The 16,521-nt window shown below is 42.1% G+C and overlaps 1 protein-coding gene across 1 annotated transcript in view; it reads left to right on the forward strand.

The window, feature by feature from the left end:
- The window catches only part of LOC311170304 (protein mono-ADP-ribosyltransferase PARP14-like), a gene marked incomplete at both ends in the record, with an annotated part of 44,408 nt that overhangs the window by 13,909 nt on the left and 13,978 nt on the right, over positions 1-16,521 (forward strand). The window contains 8 exons of the mRNA XM_084232682.1: positions 940-3,194; positions 4,817-5,053; positions 5,737-5,958; positions 8,120-8,198; positions 10,736-10,885; positions 11,894-11,956; positions 12,287-12,454; positions 16,056-16,262. Of these exons, the coding sequence (XP_084088808.1) occupies positions 940-3,194; positions 4,817-5,053; positions 5,737-5,958; positions 8,120-8,198; positions 10,736-10,885; positions 11,894-11,956; positions 12,287-12,454; positions 16,056-16,262 (3,381 nt within the window). The remainder of the gene's footprint in view (positions 1-939; positions 3,195-4,816; positions 5,054-5,736; positions 5,959-8,119; positions 8,199-10,735; positions 10,886-11,893; positions 11,957-12,286; positions 12,455-16,055; positions 16,263-16,521) is intronic.

Below are 16,521 nucleotides of genomic sequence, written 5' to 3' on the forward strand. Positions count from 1 at the left end.
ATGGTGTGTTTAGCCTGTTTTCATCTATGTACTTCATTGTTTCAGGTCATATATTCCTACTTCTAATCCATTTTGGCTTAGTTTTAGTTTGTGAAGTATGTCACTTGTGGATTGTGTTGATAAAAACTTTGGATGTCAAGGGTTATTGTGAGAATTCAATGAATTAAATGTACGTAAATTCTTAGAATAGTGTCTGACATTATTCTTGACGATTCTTAGCTATAATAATATTATTATTTATATAATAATTTTTATTATTGTTATGCTCCTCCCCTTAGAGGCATTAAGGGAATTTTTTAAAGATTTTATTTTATTTATTTATACAAGCACGGGTACAGTTAGAAGCGCGGGAGGGTGAGAGAATTCACCAGAGGCAGTGCAGAGAGCAGAGCAGGCAGACTGACGAAATACACTGCTGAGGGGAGCAGCGGGCGGCAGGGGAGGTCTGAGTGCCATGTGGGACTCTCCCAGTGCTCAACCGTTGCCCCAACAGGGAGGCCCGGCATTAGGGGAATTTAAGTCCTGTATGAAGCCTAAAATGTAAGCCTATGGAAGAAGGAAATAGTATGATTTTGACCTGAGCTTCATGTTGAGCACCAAAATTTTCCTTACCCTGCGTAGACATTATCCCCAGGCTTGTGACTAAAGGCATGTCTGTTTCTGAACATGATGGAGATATGTCAGAGAAATGTAAAATAGAATGAACCTAATACAATTTCAACTTAGAGTGATAGCAACTGAAATTATTCCACTAAACAAATAATACCTGTAAAGTCCTTGAAGTTTTTATGTGTTCATTTATATTTGAGCATTGTATGGTTCTTAATAATGTAATATAGTAGTCTTACAAACATGAGGATTTATTAGTGTAGAGCAGGAAAGTATTATTGTTTACTCTTGAAACATGACACTGAAATACTTTTATTTCTTTCTTTAAAGTGGTTGACACCATCATCACCAAGAAACTCGAGCTCAACAAAATGCCACTCTCTGTGTTCCCATACTACTCCTCCTTGGGCATAGCCTTGTATGGAAAGGAGAAGCCTCTGATCAAGTTTCCAGCACCCTTCAGAGAATCCTTGGACCTTCCCTTGTGGAAGTTCTTGCACAAGAACAATCACCTGATCGAGGAGATATATGATGAAGTGAGACGCTGTCACTGTGAGCTCACCTGGTCTGAACTCAATGGGGAAGTTACCATCCAACCTGCACCCTCCTTACTGAGACAGGGAAGACAGAGAATCAAGAGCTGGCAGAAAAATGCTTCCACAGCCTTCGCTGGCATCAGGACTAAATATAAAGTCTCCTCATTTAAAGTGGATCCCATCGTGTGGGACACCATGAAAAGTGACTTACAAGACAACAGGGTGTTGATTGAGTTTGATACACTGCTGGAGATCGTCACTTTGGCGGGGAGATCAGAGGATGTACAAAAGATCGAGCCACAACTCACAGAATTAATAGAAAGCACCACGCAAAGAATTAAAAGGGAACAGCAAAGCCTGAAGGAAAAAGTGTCCCTTTCTCCAGGGAGATTTTCTCTCCTGTGCCACAGTGGTGCACTGGAACGTTTCCGCTCAGAAGGCCCAGAGGTGGAGATAGTCTACGATGAACCCTCTCAGCACATGAGCATCAAAGGGCTCCCTGCAGATGTGTATAAGGTGAAGTGTGAAGTCCAGGAGAAGGTGCACGCCATGGCTCAGAAACACGTTCAGGTTCCCCCTGAGGTTTTCCAGTTTTTACAACAGGTTGATTCTGCAGAATTCTCTAAGTCTCTTTTTATAGCACAGAAAATTCTTGCAATTTATGAGCTAAAGGATCCAAGTGTTCTCTTCACCAGCTGTTCGCCTGAAGTCCTATTGGAAGCTGAAAAGCAAATGACCAGTGCGTTAAATTATCAGCACATAGATGTTGAGAACAGACATGTTCTCAATGGCAAGGAATGGAAAGAACTCACTCGCAGCTTGCTCAACAAACATAATTCCTCCTCAACAACTGTAATAATCAATGAATTAATTTCAGATGTCAATGCTGAGGTCATTGTGGCCGGCTGTGTGAGAGAAGTAAAAGAAATTTCTCACTTACTTTTTGACTTTCTGGAAAAACACACAATCATAAAAAGGATGATTGAAATAGAGTCTTCCTTAATTATTGAGTATTTAAGGAGAGATGAGAGGTCATTCTGGCCAAAGATAAGAAAGCCAAACATGCAGATAGAGTTCCATCTTGAGAAAAACCAAAAAGGTCCAAAAGGAATTTCACTAACTGGTCCAAAGATAGACGTCTGGAAGGGAATAGACTTCATCATGCAAGTCCGGGATTCTGTCTGTGTTAAAAGTACCTGCATGAATCAACCAGGAGCCAGACAGTTATTCCAGGAAAAAGAAGAGTTTTATATATGTGAGGCCAAAAAGTTGTTTGGTTGTTTTATTAAACTACAGGAGAACAAAGAAAAGGCAGGAGGGGCCGCTGATAAGCAGAAACGCCTCTGTGGGGTGGACTTGGCCCCTGGAGTCTCCTTGATTGTGCAGCAGGGCGACCTGACAGGGTTCCCTGTGGAAGTGGTGGTGAATGCAGCCAATGAGGAGCTCCAGCACATCGGGGGCCTTGCTGCTGCTCTTTTAGAAGCAGCAGGCCCTGAGCTCCAAGCCGACTGTGACCAGATAGTGAAGAGAAATGGCAAGGTCCCACCTGGCCGCGCCACCATCTCAAAGCCGGGAAAGCTCCCATACAGGTGCGTGATCCACGCAGTTGGGCCTTACTGGAGGAGAAATGAGGCCCAGAGGTGTGTGTCCCGGTTGAAGAGAGCTGTGGAAGAAAGTCTTTGTTTGGCTGAAAAACACAAGTGTCAGTCCATCGCCATCCCTGCTATTAGTTCTGGAGTCTTTGGCTTCCCCTTACCCCAGTGTGTGGAGACCATCGTTTCTGCTGTCAAGGGGCATTTCCAACATAAGTCAGATGCATGCACCTTGAAAGAAATCTACCTTGTGGATACAGCTGAGAAGACTGTGGAGGCCTTTGCCAGCGCCGTGAAAACTCTATTTAAAGATGCCTGGCCCGATGCTGCTTCCCTGCCCAGATTGCCAGCAGCCAGCCAGCCCGACTTGAGAGAAGATCATGGGAACGGACAAGTTCTCTTGTCCCCAGAAGGCCTGAGGATCTTGTTGGTGAAAGAAGAGGTGCAGAATGCTGTGGTGAGTGACCCCAAGTTGTCTCCCACACCCCCAGGTTGTTTCCACCCCAGTTAGTCACTTCTTAAAGGAAAATGGGCTCAAGGAGAGAATCCATGCCCAGCCCAAGTCCCAACTCAAGACAGGGTCCTTAGAACTTGGCTACTTCCCAAGACATTGACTAATTGCCCGTCATTTGTGGGAGCTGAATATGTATTCAGGTCATCTGATTTCTCATGAGTGTGAAATACACAACAATACCTCATATTTATCCAGCTTCTGGACTAATTCAATGACTTTACACTTACTTGACACATCTAAGGATAATTTCTGGTTAAGTTTGCAGAACAGATAAGAGCACTTAGAGCATAGGATCTGAACCAGCTGGGGCCCTGAGTGTTGGGGAATAGGAGCACCAGCCCCAGTAAGGAGATGTGATGAGGAGAGAGGAAGTGGATCTGGGAAAGGTGTGGGTATGATGGAGGGACAATTCTGTTAGGTCAACCAGAGGGTGACATGTTTTAAAAACATATTAATAACCTTTTCACATAGGCTCACTAATCAGACAGCAGCCGTGGCCTCCCCAGCTGTGCTGAGTATTACTTCTTTAATTGGGTGATTGTGGACAGTCCTGGGATACCTGAGAAGGCCATTTGCATATCTTTTTTGGAGAACTGTCTGCTTTCATATTGGGTTATCTCTTTATGATTGACTCATTAAGAGTTCTTTATATGTTCTGGATACATGTTCCTTATCAAATACATATGATTTTTAATGTTTTCTGCCATTCTCTGGTGCCACCCTTTTTAATGTTGCTGTTTTAAGATATTTTTTATTTTAGTTTCAACTTTTGAAAGAATTTGTTAAAATTAGATTTCTGTTTGCATAGAGATAAAATACAATCACAAGACAAGTAGTTCACATTTTCTCTGTGCCAGACACCGTGCTATATGCTTGATACACATTTTCCCATGAGAAAGATTGTAGGATTATTATTTTTCCCAATACCCACATGAAGAAATGGGACTTAGAGGGGGTAAGAAATTTGTACATGGTATCCATGAATTTGCTCATACTTAGCCATTGCATTGTTTCAAAATACTGAATATTAATTTTGTTCCTCACTAGAAAAAAGGAAATCAATTTTAAAAACCAAATCAACCAAGAGTCAGTAACTGGAATGATTTCTGAGCCCAGTCCCCCCTACCACCAGAAACATTCTGAACTGGCTGGCAGGATTGTGCTGTTGAAACAGGTCTGCCAATCTGCTGACGGCTCACAGCCTACGTGCTTATATTCATGTTCTTCCTTTTCCCGAGTGACTTCCCATTTCTCTCTACCTGCTGCAACACTTCCAACTTCTCAGCGCCCACCTTGCCCCCGGTATCTTCACCAGCCTTGAAGAGCTAGACTCCTCCAGTGGTTCCATACTGTTTATAAATTGCTTTTGGACAGTTCTCTTTGGTCTTAAAGTTTCTTACGTGAACAAAGTATTTAATATCACTTTGCTTTAGGTGATGTTTAATCTCTGAGAACTTGACCATCTTATTTGTCTTCTATTAGGCCAGCCCAGTGGGTCAATATAGTAATCCTTGATGAATGCTTTCTGTTAGTATTTGAAACAAATTGTTGGTTTTGTCTTTAAGGTCGATGTTATTGTCAACTCCATTCCCTCGAGTCTTTCACTAAATAATGGACCGCTTTCTCAAGCCCTCTTGGGAAAAGCTGGGCCAAAACTCCAGGAGGAATTGAACGCAGCTGGACAAGGGATGGCTGTGGACGTGGGCACGGTTCTCCTCACCAGTGGCTGCAATCTGCAGTGCCAGCATGTGCTTCACGTGGTGGCTCCAGGGTGGAAAAATAACAGCACATCTGCACACAAGGTGGGATCTGGTTGTACACCCTCCAGGAAGTTGGGGAGCCCTTTCCACTCTCCTCTAAATGATGGAGACCAAACTGAACCCTGACTCTTTCTCTCCGGTAGTAATGTCACGCTCTCGGCAGCCTCCGTCACCATGGCCATTTCTTGTCGCTGTGTCTGACTTCTCCTGAGGACTAGTTAGTAGCATAAACAGATCACAGTGCTCAGCCATTCTCGGGAGTCAGGGAAGAGACTTTAGTGAGGAATCCAAGGCGAGGGCATGAACCGTTGAAGAGAAGGGAGGGTTAGGACAGTAGCTGCTCGGGTTCTTCCCTTCGTTGCTGAGTGAGTTGGAGTCTTCTGGGCGGGCTCTCTCTTTTCTGCCTCTACGTGTGACCTTGTCTTTTCCCTTCTGATTACTCTTAGCTTCTGTTGAAAATGAAAGAGAGGGCCTCCCCGGTGGCGCAGTGCAGCCCGCAGCCTCTGAAGGGCCGGTTCGATCCCCGGCTGCTCCCCGACTGCTCGGTGAATTCTCTCACCCTCCCGCGCTTCTGACTGTACCCAGTGCTTGCATAAATAAATAAATAAATCTTTAAAGAAAAAAAATGAAAATGAAAGAGAGCTGGCATCACAGTCAAGTTACCAAACTCTTCTGTTTTGCTCTAACTCCCATTCTATAAAGATGATGTGTTTTGTGCTTTTCAGATCATGGAAGACTTAATCAGAAAATGTTTGGAGATCACTGAGAAACGGTCCTTAAAATCCATTGCATTTCCAGCCATAGGAACAGGAATTTTAGGCTTTCCTAAACCTGATTTTGCCAAATTAATCATTTCAGAAGTGTTCAAATTTAGTAGCAACAACCAAGCCACCACCTTACAGGAGGTTCACTTTATGCTGCACCCAAAGGATCATGGAAATATCCAGGTACAGTCTCTTATTTCTGTTGATTTGTTAGCTGAGCCCTATGTATTCAGTTGTCTTCTTTGCTGTTTCTTCATCTATTTACCATAAAGAGAGCAAAGGAGTAGTGTAGACTAATTGTAGTCTAGTAAACTCAAGCAAATTTATGGTTGTAGAAACATTTAAATTCTTATTCAGGATTTTATCATATATAAAAGTTGACAAAGTAGTATAATGAAATCCCTTGTGCTCACCATTCATCATTTGCTAGCATTTAGACATAAAATATTTCACATAAAATTCCCAATGCACTCTGTGACCTAAAAATTCAAAAGTTCTGGAAGGCTGACAGTGGACAGTTTGCAGGGGCTGAGTGGCAGGTGCCCTCTAGTTCTCAGAGACAAAACATCCGCCTTTGCTCTTTCTTATAGCTTACCTGCCTGTCCCACAGACCTGTGAGCCTGAGACCCTAGCACCATAGTCTCTCCTGGCCCTTCTCCCATCGTGTATTAGTCATGTTGTTATAGAACAGGGTGAGGGGCACCCGCAACCCCCAAACATGCCCACTTAAAATAGCTTCTACCAATCTCCACATCGAGATAAAACATATTCTAGTGCGTAAGACCTTCAATGGAAAGGAACTTTAATACAATTAGTGTGCAATACAGAAAAGAGGAAGAAGCTGGTTTCCAAATCTATCACCCAAAGTTACCGATTCCCTCATGGGTAAATGCCCAGCCAAACACAGTGAGCCCAAAGCAGGGCTGCTGAGGCCCGAAAGCCTGCCACAAGGTTAAAGCTCCTTCTGGTGAGGTCAAGGAAAGGGTGAGAAACAGCCAGACAAGTCTGGGAGGAAAAGAGCAAAATCAAAATCAAATACAAGCTGCCATTGTCACCTACCCATGGGTCTCTCACCCACATCTGTTCCAACCAGTCCATGACCAAAAAGCAAGAGCAGCTTCTTCACACATCTCCTTGCTCCATGTGCCTCCTCCAGGTCTCCTTCTGGCTCTCTATCCTGTTTCCTTCCTTCCCCAGTCTCCTCTCCAGCTTCTTCTCTTCCCTGCTCAGTTCGACCCTCCCTTGGGTGGGGCAGGGAATCTGGAACCTTCCTTCTTCCTGGGGACCACCCTGTTAAAATATCACCAAGAGGCTACTTTTTTCCCCCCAACAAAATTTTCTGTTGCTTATTTATGAGAGAGAAGAAAGTGATGATTTGGAATGTCACTAACAGTCAAAGAAATGGTTCATTAGTACATGTAACAGCTGCTTCCTGCAGAAAGCATGCACCCCCCAACCATTTTTCTCTTGCACTAATAAGAATTTTAAAACTGAAGCGATTGGATTCCTGTGATTGTCTTTCTCTTAACAGTATTGTTCACAACTGGCAGGTTATTTGCTCTTACTGATTATGAAAGCAATTCATGTTCTTTGTAGAGACTTTGAACAATACAAAATGTATAACTTCTTCAGTTTTTTTCTTTCAATCTTCTTTTAAACCTCTGTATTTTTTAAAGTGGGATTATACAATTTAATATCTTTCTTTTTTCATTTATTTATTTTTTTAAAGATTTATTTATTTATGCATACAAGAACTGGGGTACAGGCCAGAGGTGCAGGGGGTGAGGAGATTCACCAGAGACAGAGTGGGGAACAGAACAGGCAGACTGACTGAAATACACTGCTGAGGGGAGTAGCAGGTGAGGCAGGAGAGGTCTGCTGTGCCATGTGTGTAGTTCCCTGCCTGGGGATCGAACTCGTGCTGCAGTGGCTGCAGATAGCTCATACGTTGCATCTTAACCCCTTGTGCCACCAGGGAGGCCCTAAAAATGTGAGTTTTAATGACTGGTAAGTATTCCAACATGTGGATATATTAAAATTTATTTAATCATTTTCCTGTTTAAAGCTTTTATTTTTTTCTCTATTACAAATAACATTGTAATTAATATCTTGTATTTATATCTTTGTTCACATTTTTGGTAACTTTAATAGGATATATTCATGAAAGCAGGATGACAGATATGTATTTCATAATTTTAAACATCTGTAATGAAAATAAATAATACTTTGAGAATTGATTTCTCCTAAATGTGCATGCCTGTAGGAACAAAAACTGATGAATCAAAATCATTCACCTGCTGAGGATTGTAGATTATAGTGATCAAAACCCTCTTTGTATTTCTAGGCATTCTCAGATGAATTTGCTCGAAGGGCTAATGGAAATTTTGACAGTGATGCCATTCACAAGACTGAAGATACACAAGGTTCAGTAAAACTTTTCAATTAAAACTTGGCATATGACCTCTCCTGTCTTGCCTGCTGTGCCTCTCAGGAGTATATTTCAATAAATGGGCCTTTTTTGCACTCCAATAAATAAATAAAATAATAATGAGTTTAAACATTCTTTTTAGTTACTAAATAACTATGCATGATAGGTGGGAAATGACAGTGATGAGTTTTGTGAAGAAAAAAATTCATGATAAAAAAGATTTTCAGTTATTTTCTATACACGTGACCATGCAAGGCACCAGTCTAGTTAATGTGATATGGAGCAACTGTGGGAGACCAAGTAGTGATGAGCCACTATTTTTCATGTTTTCAAAAATCGATCCTTTGAAGAGAAAATATCAACCTAATGCTTCAGCCTGATTTGCTATGGCTAGATTAGATTTTAAACTCCTTTTAGAAGTTTACTGAGCCTTCTTGGAATATATATTTCCTTCATCAAATTTGGTAATTTTCCACCATTTCTTCAAATATTTTTGTCTGCACTGGTCTCTCCCTCCTTCTAGCACAAAATAACATGAAATTAAAGCTTTATGATAGTCTCCCATATTGGCTCAATCTTTTATTTTTCCAAATTTTTTCTCTGCATCAAATTCAACTTTTTTATTGATCTGTCTCATGTTCATTCACTGACTGTCTACTCCTTGTTGTCTATCTGGTGATCATTTTTTATTTCAGGCTGTATTTTTATTTTTTTTATTTATTTATTTATTTATTTATTTATTTAAGAAAGTGATTGCCTTTATTTATTTATTTTTTAAAGATTTATTTATTTATTTATTTATTTATACAAGCACTGGGTACAGTCAGAAGCGTGGGAGGGTGAGAGAATTCACCAGAGCCAGAGGGAGAGCAGAGCAGGCAGAAAGACCGAAGTACACTGCTGAGGGGAGCAGCGGGCGGCAGGAGAGGCCTGCGCGCCATGTGGGACCCTCGCCTGGTGGCTGGGGATCGAACCAGCGCTGCAGAGGCTGCGGGCAGCTTCGCAACCCAGCGCTCAACCGCTGCGCCACCGGGGAGGCCCCAGGCTGTATTTTTAATTTGAAGTAATTTGATCTTATTTTATAATTTATATATCTCTGGAGAGACTCTTGCTTTTCTGTTCAACCAAATCATTTTACTTTTCAGATGTGTTTTCCTGACCTCAGGCAGCATAGTTATAGAAGATGCTGTAAGACTTTGTCTCATAATTCTGACTTCTAGATCACCTTGAGATTAACATCTATTGATTACCTTTATCCTTGAGTTGGTCACTTTTTCCTCCTTCTTTGTATGTTAAACTATTTTGGATGAATATTTAAAATATTATTTTATGAAACTTGGGTCCTACTAAAATCCTCTAGAAAACAGTGAATTTTTATTTGTTTATTTTAGCAGATGGTAATCAGTCAAGTTCATTCTAAGAGTTCTTTCTCACCTTCCGTGTGAGCAGCAGCTCTCATGTCTGTTCAGTCCTCAAAGCATTTGCTCTGCTGCTTGGGTCTCTCTGACCTGTGCAGCTCTGGGGTGAATTTAGGATTTTGTCCAGTTCACACTCTGAATAGAGGATCTCAGTTGCCAGTTCACACCTCTCGTATCTGACTTGCAGTAACCCATTTTCTAAGTCATCTGGTCAGAAAGACAGGGCTCCCTCTGAGCTGAAGCTGACATTTCTGTTGTCTTATAATTTTGCATAGTCAAAATGTCCTTGGGAAACAGGAGAGAAGAGAGAGCAAGGAAAAAAATTACATGGGGACAAAAAGAGGTATTTGGGAACAAAGAGCCTAAAAGAATAAGTAAATAACAGGAATGTCCCCCATCCCCCTCCTGTATGCTTTTCAGGTCAAAAGAGCTCTTTTTCCTTATTCTCTGGAGAGAAATAAGAATGTTTCTCACCATTTTAGCTCCCTGTGGTGCCACAGGGAGTTCTGCAACTGGGATCACCCTGGGGCAGGTCTTGATTAAAAAGAAAAAAGTATGAAAAATAATGAGAAATTACTCTCCTGCAATTTAACTTACAAGGACCTGTTTTCTCAATCCTCAGCCACATAACAGATTTTCTGAGTGTTTTTGCTGCCTGTGCCCATGTGTGGGTCTCGATAGGGCCATCCTAGGGCCAAAGCTGGGAAGGCAAAATGGAAAAATGTCAAAACAAAATTGAACTCCTCTCTTACCCTCCCCCACTCCAGGTTGCTACTTCAAGTTTTGACTCTCTACCCCTAGTCTACGTGCTGTTGTATTCTCTTCAGTTACCAACTACTGCCTTTTATTCATCCCGCATTTTCAGTTGTAATCAGTGACAGAGTCAGGCTCTAGTCAGTTGGCTTCATCTTAACCAGTGTCTGAAGTCTGCATTTAATATGTATTGCATTTTGTCATCTGTTTTCCAATATGGGCCATCACTATGCACAGGGTCAGGGCCAGTTACAAGTCAGAGATCACAGAGAGGGAAGAAGCCTGAGGGGTGCATGTGTGGAACATGAGACCGGCGTCATTCTTGCTGTTGGCAGCTGATTCCATCTTCTTTTCTTTTCAGGTTTCTACGGGACTGTGTCTAGCCGCCAGCCGGGAGTGCACAAAATGAAGATTGGTCCTATCACATTCCAGGTGGCCACTGGAGATATCACCACTCAACAGGCAGATGTTATTGTAAATTCAACAACAAAAACATTTGATCTCAAAGCAGGTACTGTACATGTTGGAGTTTGAATAGTCACAGTAAATCCCTGTAGCCAAATTGATCTCAAATGCTGTAGCTGAGGTGATTTCTACAACTGTGGGTTTTTAATATTAATTAATAATTTGAAAAGTGTTTTGACATTTCTTATAATTGATAAGTTATTTTATGCTTTATTATTCTTATCAAAACTACCCAGATTTTATTATCTTTTTGGTATTGGGAAAGCTTAGGAAATGAGGAGGAATGCAAAAACTCTAGCCAAAGGGCATATGCACTGCATTGTTCATTGCGGCATTATTTACAATAACCAAGTTTTGGGAACAACTTAAGAGCCCAAGGACAAATTGGATCACGAAGATGTGCACACAGTGGAATACTAATCAGCTATAAAAAAAACTCTTGCTGTTGCAACTCCATGGATGGTAATCGAGGGCAATAAACTAAGCAAAAAATGTCCCAAAGATAAAGACAATTATCAGATGATATCACTTATGTGGGGAACTGAAAAAAAAAAAAACAAAAAAAACAAAGGATCATATAAAGCCAAACCAATTATAGACCCCCAAAATCTGACTGTAGAATTGAGGTTACCAGAGGAATAGGGTAATTGAAAACACAGTGGGGAGGAGTCCCAGTGGACGATGGTGAAGGACTTCCTGTGCCTTGCTGGTGGGTTTGGTGTGGTGATGTGCACCAGAAGGGAATGATCCTATATCTCTAAATCAGTGTTTTTGGTGCACGGGAGCACTGGCAAAGGATACTTCACAGGGACCACACCCGAGGGTATGGAAAGAAGCAAATGTTGTTTAAAAATGAATAATGATGTAAAAATAATAAAAAATTTATTGATAAAAAAATAAAAGTGAAAAAAATCATAGTGCTTTAAAGCAAAGTTACCTCAATTAAAAAACATGGTACAAGAGGAAAAGGAAAGAAAATGAGCAGGCATTCTAATCTAAATATAACCTACTGATTTTTTAGCCACATTTGTACCATCTTTATTTTCTCATATAGGAGTCTCCAAAGCAATTTTAGAAGGTGCTGGAGAAGATGTGGAAACCCAATGTCGTCTTCAAGGTAAAGCACAATGATATTCTCTGTTCCTAATACGTGAATGGCTAGCTGACTACAGGGGCTATGGAGAGACTGGGGACAGACTTGGGATTGGAAAGAAAACATATTGATCTTAAAAGTATACATTTGACCAAGAATTTCAGTTATGGAGAATTAAAAGTGAAAAGTAACCTCGTAGTTAAAAGGAGGACGTATGCAAAAGAGATTTATGAAAGACAGTATTTCAAGAGCCTATTAGCTGCATAAAATACTATTTGCAAACCAGACATGTTGCTTTCTAAATAGTCAAAGAGCTTCAGCATCTACTTTTGCAACTTTTTCATGTATACCCAGGTAAACAGGGCAACAGTGATTACCTAATCACAGGAGGTGGTTTACTGAAGTGCAAGAATATTATTCATGTCATTGGTGGAAATGATGTCAAGACATCCGTTACCCATGTTTTGCAAGAGAGTGAAAAACGGAATTACTCGTCCATTTGCCTTCCAGCCATCGGGACAGGTGTGTAGCCTCTGGCTGTCAAGGCAGAATCCCAAGTCATCCGCTCCCTATTCAGTACTGTGACTGTGGAGAATGCTCAGTCTGATAAGGACAGTTTTCTCACCTAAGAAAGTCCCTTGGGGAATAAGCAGGTCTGTGGGTAGTGTAAATAATAGAGAGGAAAAATTGAAGGAAAGTGAATAATGTTAGACTATTAGAGAGATATTTGTTCTCGACGTGGAAGGCAATAGAGAGAGGAGGGGGAAAGACAGAAAAGAGTCGGGGAGTGGAGAGAAGAGAAAGAGAGAGCATCTCTCCTTGTCCATCAGTCCCTTTGTCTCTTTCAGTCTCCTCCACATCCCCCCTGACTTACCATGAGCTCCCTCCTCTAACCCCCTCCGTGGAGCACACCGAAGGTGGACATACTCCTCGCTGCCCCTGACCTGGGAGCACGTCCAGCTCTGCTCGCCTCTTCAGCAGCAGGCTGTGGGGGTTGGCCTTAGGGCCTCTCTGCGGAGAAGCCACCAGGACCCACTGGGATCGAATGGAGCAGAAACACGTAACTCTCCAGCTTCCTTTTTTCAGTCTCTTTACTTCCTTCAAGTTTTTTGTTTTCCTCAGACTATGCAATGAGTGAGTGATTCTTCGTGTATAAAGATGGCTCTTTGGCTTTATCATTACTAAGGTGATGCCCCTTGAACTCTTTCTGCAGGAATCTGAGTCAAGTGCATTGATGAGTTCCTGCTTGGTCTCCCCTAAAGAGCTGGTGGGGAGAGGCAAATCCTCTTGGCCCCAGGTAGATGGAGCTGACTGGTCCAATGACAGAACACTCAGCACTGGGCTGATGGTTCTGTTGCTCAGGAATCTGAGTTTGAGTGGCTCACATTGGCATTGTAGGCTCTCCAGAAGTTTAGCCTCAATAGACTTAACCATCATGTCACCTTCTGCCCCGTCTAATTCTCTGTCCCATATTTTGATTTCTGTAATTCTCTACGATTCCTCTTATGTTTCCATATGAATTGCTGTATCTACTTGGTTACCCTCTATTTGCAAGGTTATATTTTATAAGTGCCTAAGGTTTTCATTCCTCTTATAGGAGCATCCAATTTAGCATATTAGCCAACTTATCATCTATGTATCATCTGTCACAGTTATTTTTATGAGCACTCAATAATCACTCATAGTCTGTGTCTTCTGCTTTTTCCTCTTGCATTTGTTTTGTATAAGTTTTGCTCTTGCATTTCTGCCTTCATTTATTTGAGCCAAGAAGGCAGGAGTTGCCAGTGGAGTCAAGGAAAAAAACAAGAACATGAGGCAGTTTTAGTTCTACATGAATATGCACACATCTGCCTATTTCTGGACTAATACACATCTGTCACTTCTTCCTCTGACCTGGTTGAATTGTTAGTCTGCACATAAGTGGAGCTTAGCACATTCTCTGATTGCCCTCTTTGCTTGGTCACTCCCTCAGATGGTCCTCAGTCTAGTGAATGGTGGAGCTTTCTCCCTTAGTGGCATTTCTGAGTTGAATTGGGACTTGGATCAGACAGCATCCGGCAATAAAAGAAGCCCTTTCCCTGTCCTTAAGACACCTGCCTCCGCAGACAGAATGGGGGGGTCAGCGAAACCTAAGCGGCTGCAGCCCTACGCCAGCTGCAAACTCCAGTTCACGTCCTCTTCCCCCTAACCTGCCCTTCCTGTGAACTACTGGGTCATGTACAAAGCCCCACTCTAGCATTTGACTCCACCCCCCTCTACTCCTAGTTTCAGTAGCTGATTAGCTTGGTTAAATACTTACTGAGTGCCTGCCCTGTGCCAGGCCCTGTGCTTGGACACCTGGGTTAGAAAGGTGAGTCTGGAAAGGGTCTGGTGTCCACTAGGACACCTCACTCCTGTGAGAGACAGACACAAACATGCAACACAGCGTGTCCCATGTTGCCCGTGAGGTGAGCAGGTGGTGGAAGGGACAATGGGTTGAGGATAAACCCAGTTGGTCACTAGGTCCTGTTGACTTATGGCCTAAATATCTCCTCACTCCCAGCACCCGACTGTTCATTCTGGCCTCTTCTTGTTTAGCTCTTGTCCTTTTCCCAAGCATTTATTTCACTCTCCTAACTAGACCTTCACCTTCTTCTAGGGTTTCCTTCCCTTTTCTCTCAAAAAACAGCTCTATTCCCCTGAACACACTGGTGCACAGTTCCCTGCTCCACAGTTCTCTCCGGCATCACCTTTTACTCAACGGTCCTGCCTTCTCTCATTCTTTCCATACACCACATCCGGTGTGTCCTGAGTTCCTAACTGAGCATCCAGCCTGCGATGGGAGACAGTAAATGTGTATGAATGTGTCTGTTACTCCCAGTGGCGCAGCGGTTGAGCGCTGGGTTGCGAATCTGCCTGCAGCCTCTGCAGCGCCAGTTCAATCCCCGGCCACCGGGCGAGGGTCCCACATGGCACACAGACCTCTCCTGCCGTGCCTGCTGCTCCCCTCAGCAGTCTATTTCGTCAGTCTGCCTGTTCTGTTCCCCGCTCTGGCTCTGGTGAATTCTCTCACCCTCCTGTGCTTCTAACTGTACCCAGTCTTGTATAAATAAATAAATAAATCTTAAAAAAAGAAAATTATATAAGAAATATTAAAAAAATAAAATAAAATAAATTCTTCCAACTCTCATGGGGTAAACAAGGAGAATATCCTCCTTCCCTGATCATGAGGTTTGTCTACGATCCCAAAATTGTCGAAGTCGTCAAGTCAAAGAGGTCCAGCCTCAGTCTCTGCAATAGTGGGGGTGCCATAAACAGGGTTAATCCAAGTGGGCCCCCAAGTCTATCACACCATGTTGGTTAGGGTTCTTCACATTGCCTCCCGCCCCATGTGACTTAGCCAGGCTGTTCATATGGTGCTTCTATGAATTTTCATGATGTGTTTCTGTGTGTTTCCTGGGACTTTTCATGATTTTATCTGACTGTGGGTGTGAGAAACTAGCCATGGAGCATGCTGAGAATAGGAACTGACCTCAGGTAGCAGCGAATCTTCTATATTTGGTTAAAATGTGCTGAGTGTGGGAGGAAAGACTTCCTGGAGGTTCATGGATATCTTGTGTACAAAGAATGATAGATTATAATAATTGACAAAATTAGTTTGTTTTGAATCAGATCCTCAAAGACATTGGGAGAATGGGGATACATGCATAAAGTCAAGTGATGACTGAGCCAAAAAAAAAAACACTGTTCTCTTTAAAGGGCATGATGTTGGAATACAAAGTAGCATCATATGTTTTTCATGGCTATTCTGAGGACAGTTCTGATACAAGGACTGCCTGTGGTGTGTTTTTCAGAGGAACGCAGAGTAGGATCAGTGTATTAGAGGAGGTAGAGAATACTAACCAAAAGTTAGTAGTCTGGGTCCTTTGATCGTTGAGGAGCTACTGAAATCCTGGAATAAAAACACCCCATTATGTATAGTACATTGGAAAGTGTTTACTGATACCATGTTAGAAAAGTCTGTCATGATGGAAGTGTTGGGAAATGGACCCTTATCTGTGAGAACTAGAATCCCAAAGTTATTCCTTAGCCTTTTCTGGATGAATTCCCCCACCCCCATCATTTGTATTATTTGCCTTCCCAGGAAGTGCTAATCAAGATCCAGATAAGGTTGCTGGAGCCATCATAGATGCCATTGAAGGTTTTGTTCAGAAAGGACCTATTCAGTCTGTGAAAAAAGTTAAAGTTGTTCTCTTTGTACCTCAGTTATTGGATGTGTTTTATACGAATATGAAGAAAAGAGAAAGATTTCAGCCTTCTTCCCAACAGTCTATGATGTCTTATATTGCACGTGAGTTGTTTTTACCAGATGCATATTTCTAATTTTTTGGTCATGTGAGAATTTGGGTTCATTTATAAATTAAATATGGAACTACCATGTGGCTCAGCTACTCCACTTCTTGGTATTTGTCTGAAGGAAATGAGATCATGATCCCAAGAAGATATAAGCCCCTCCCCCCACTGTCATTACAGCATTACTTATCAAAGCAAATTTGTGGCAACAACCTAAGTTTCCACTGACAAATTAATGGATAAGAGAGATGTGGCTT

Source organism: Talpa europaea (genome assembly GCF_964194135.1).
Source record: "Talpa europaea genome assembly, chromosome: 4".
Taxonomy (NCBI): Eukaryota; Metazoa; Chordata; class Mammalia; order Eulipotyphla; family Talpidae; genus Talpa; species Talpa europaea.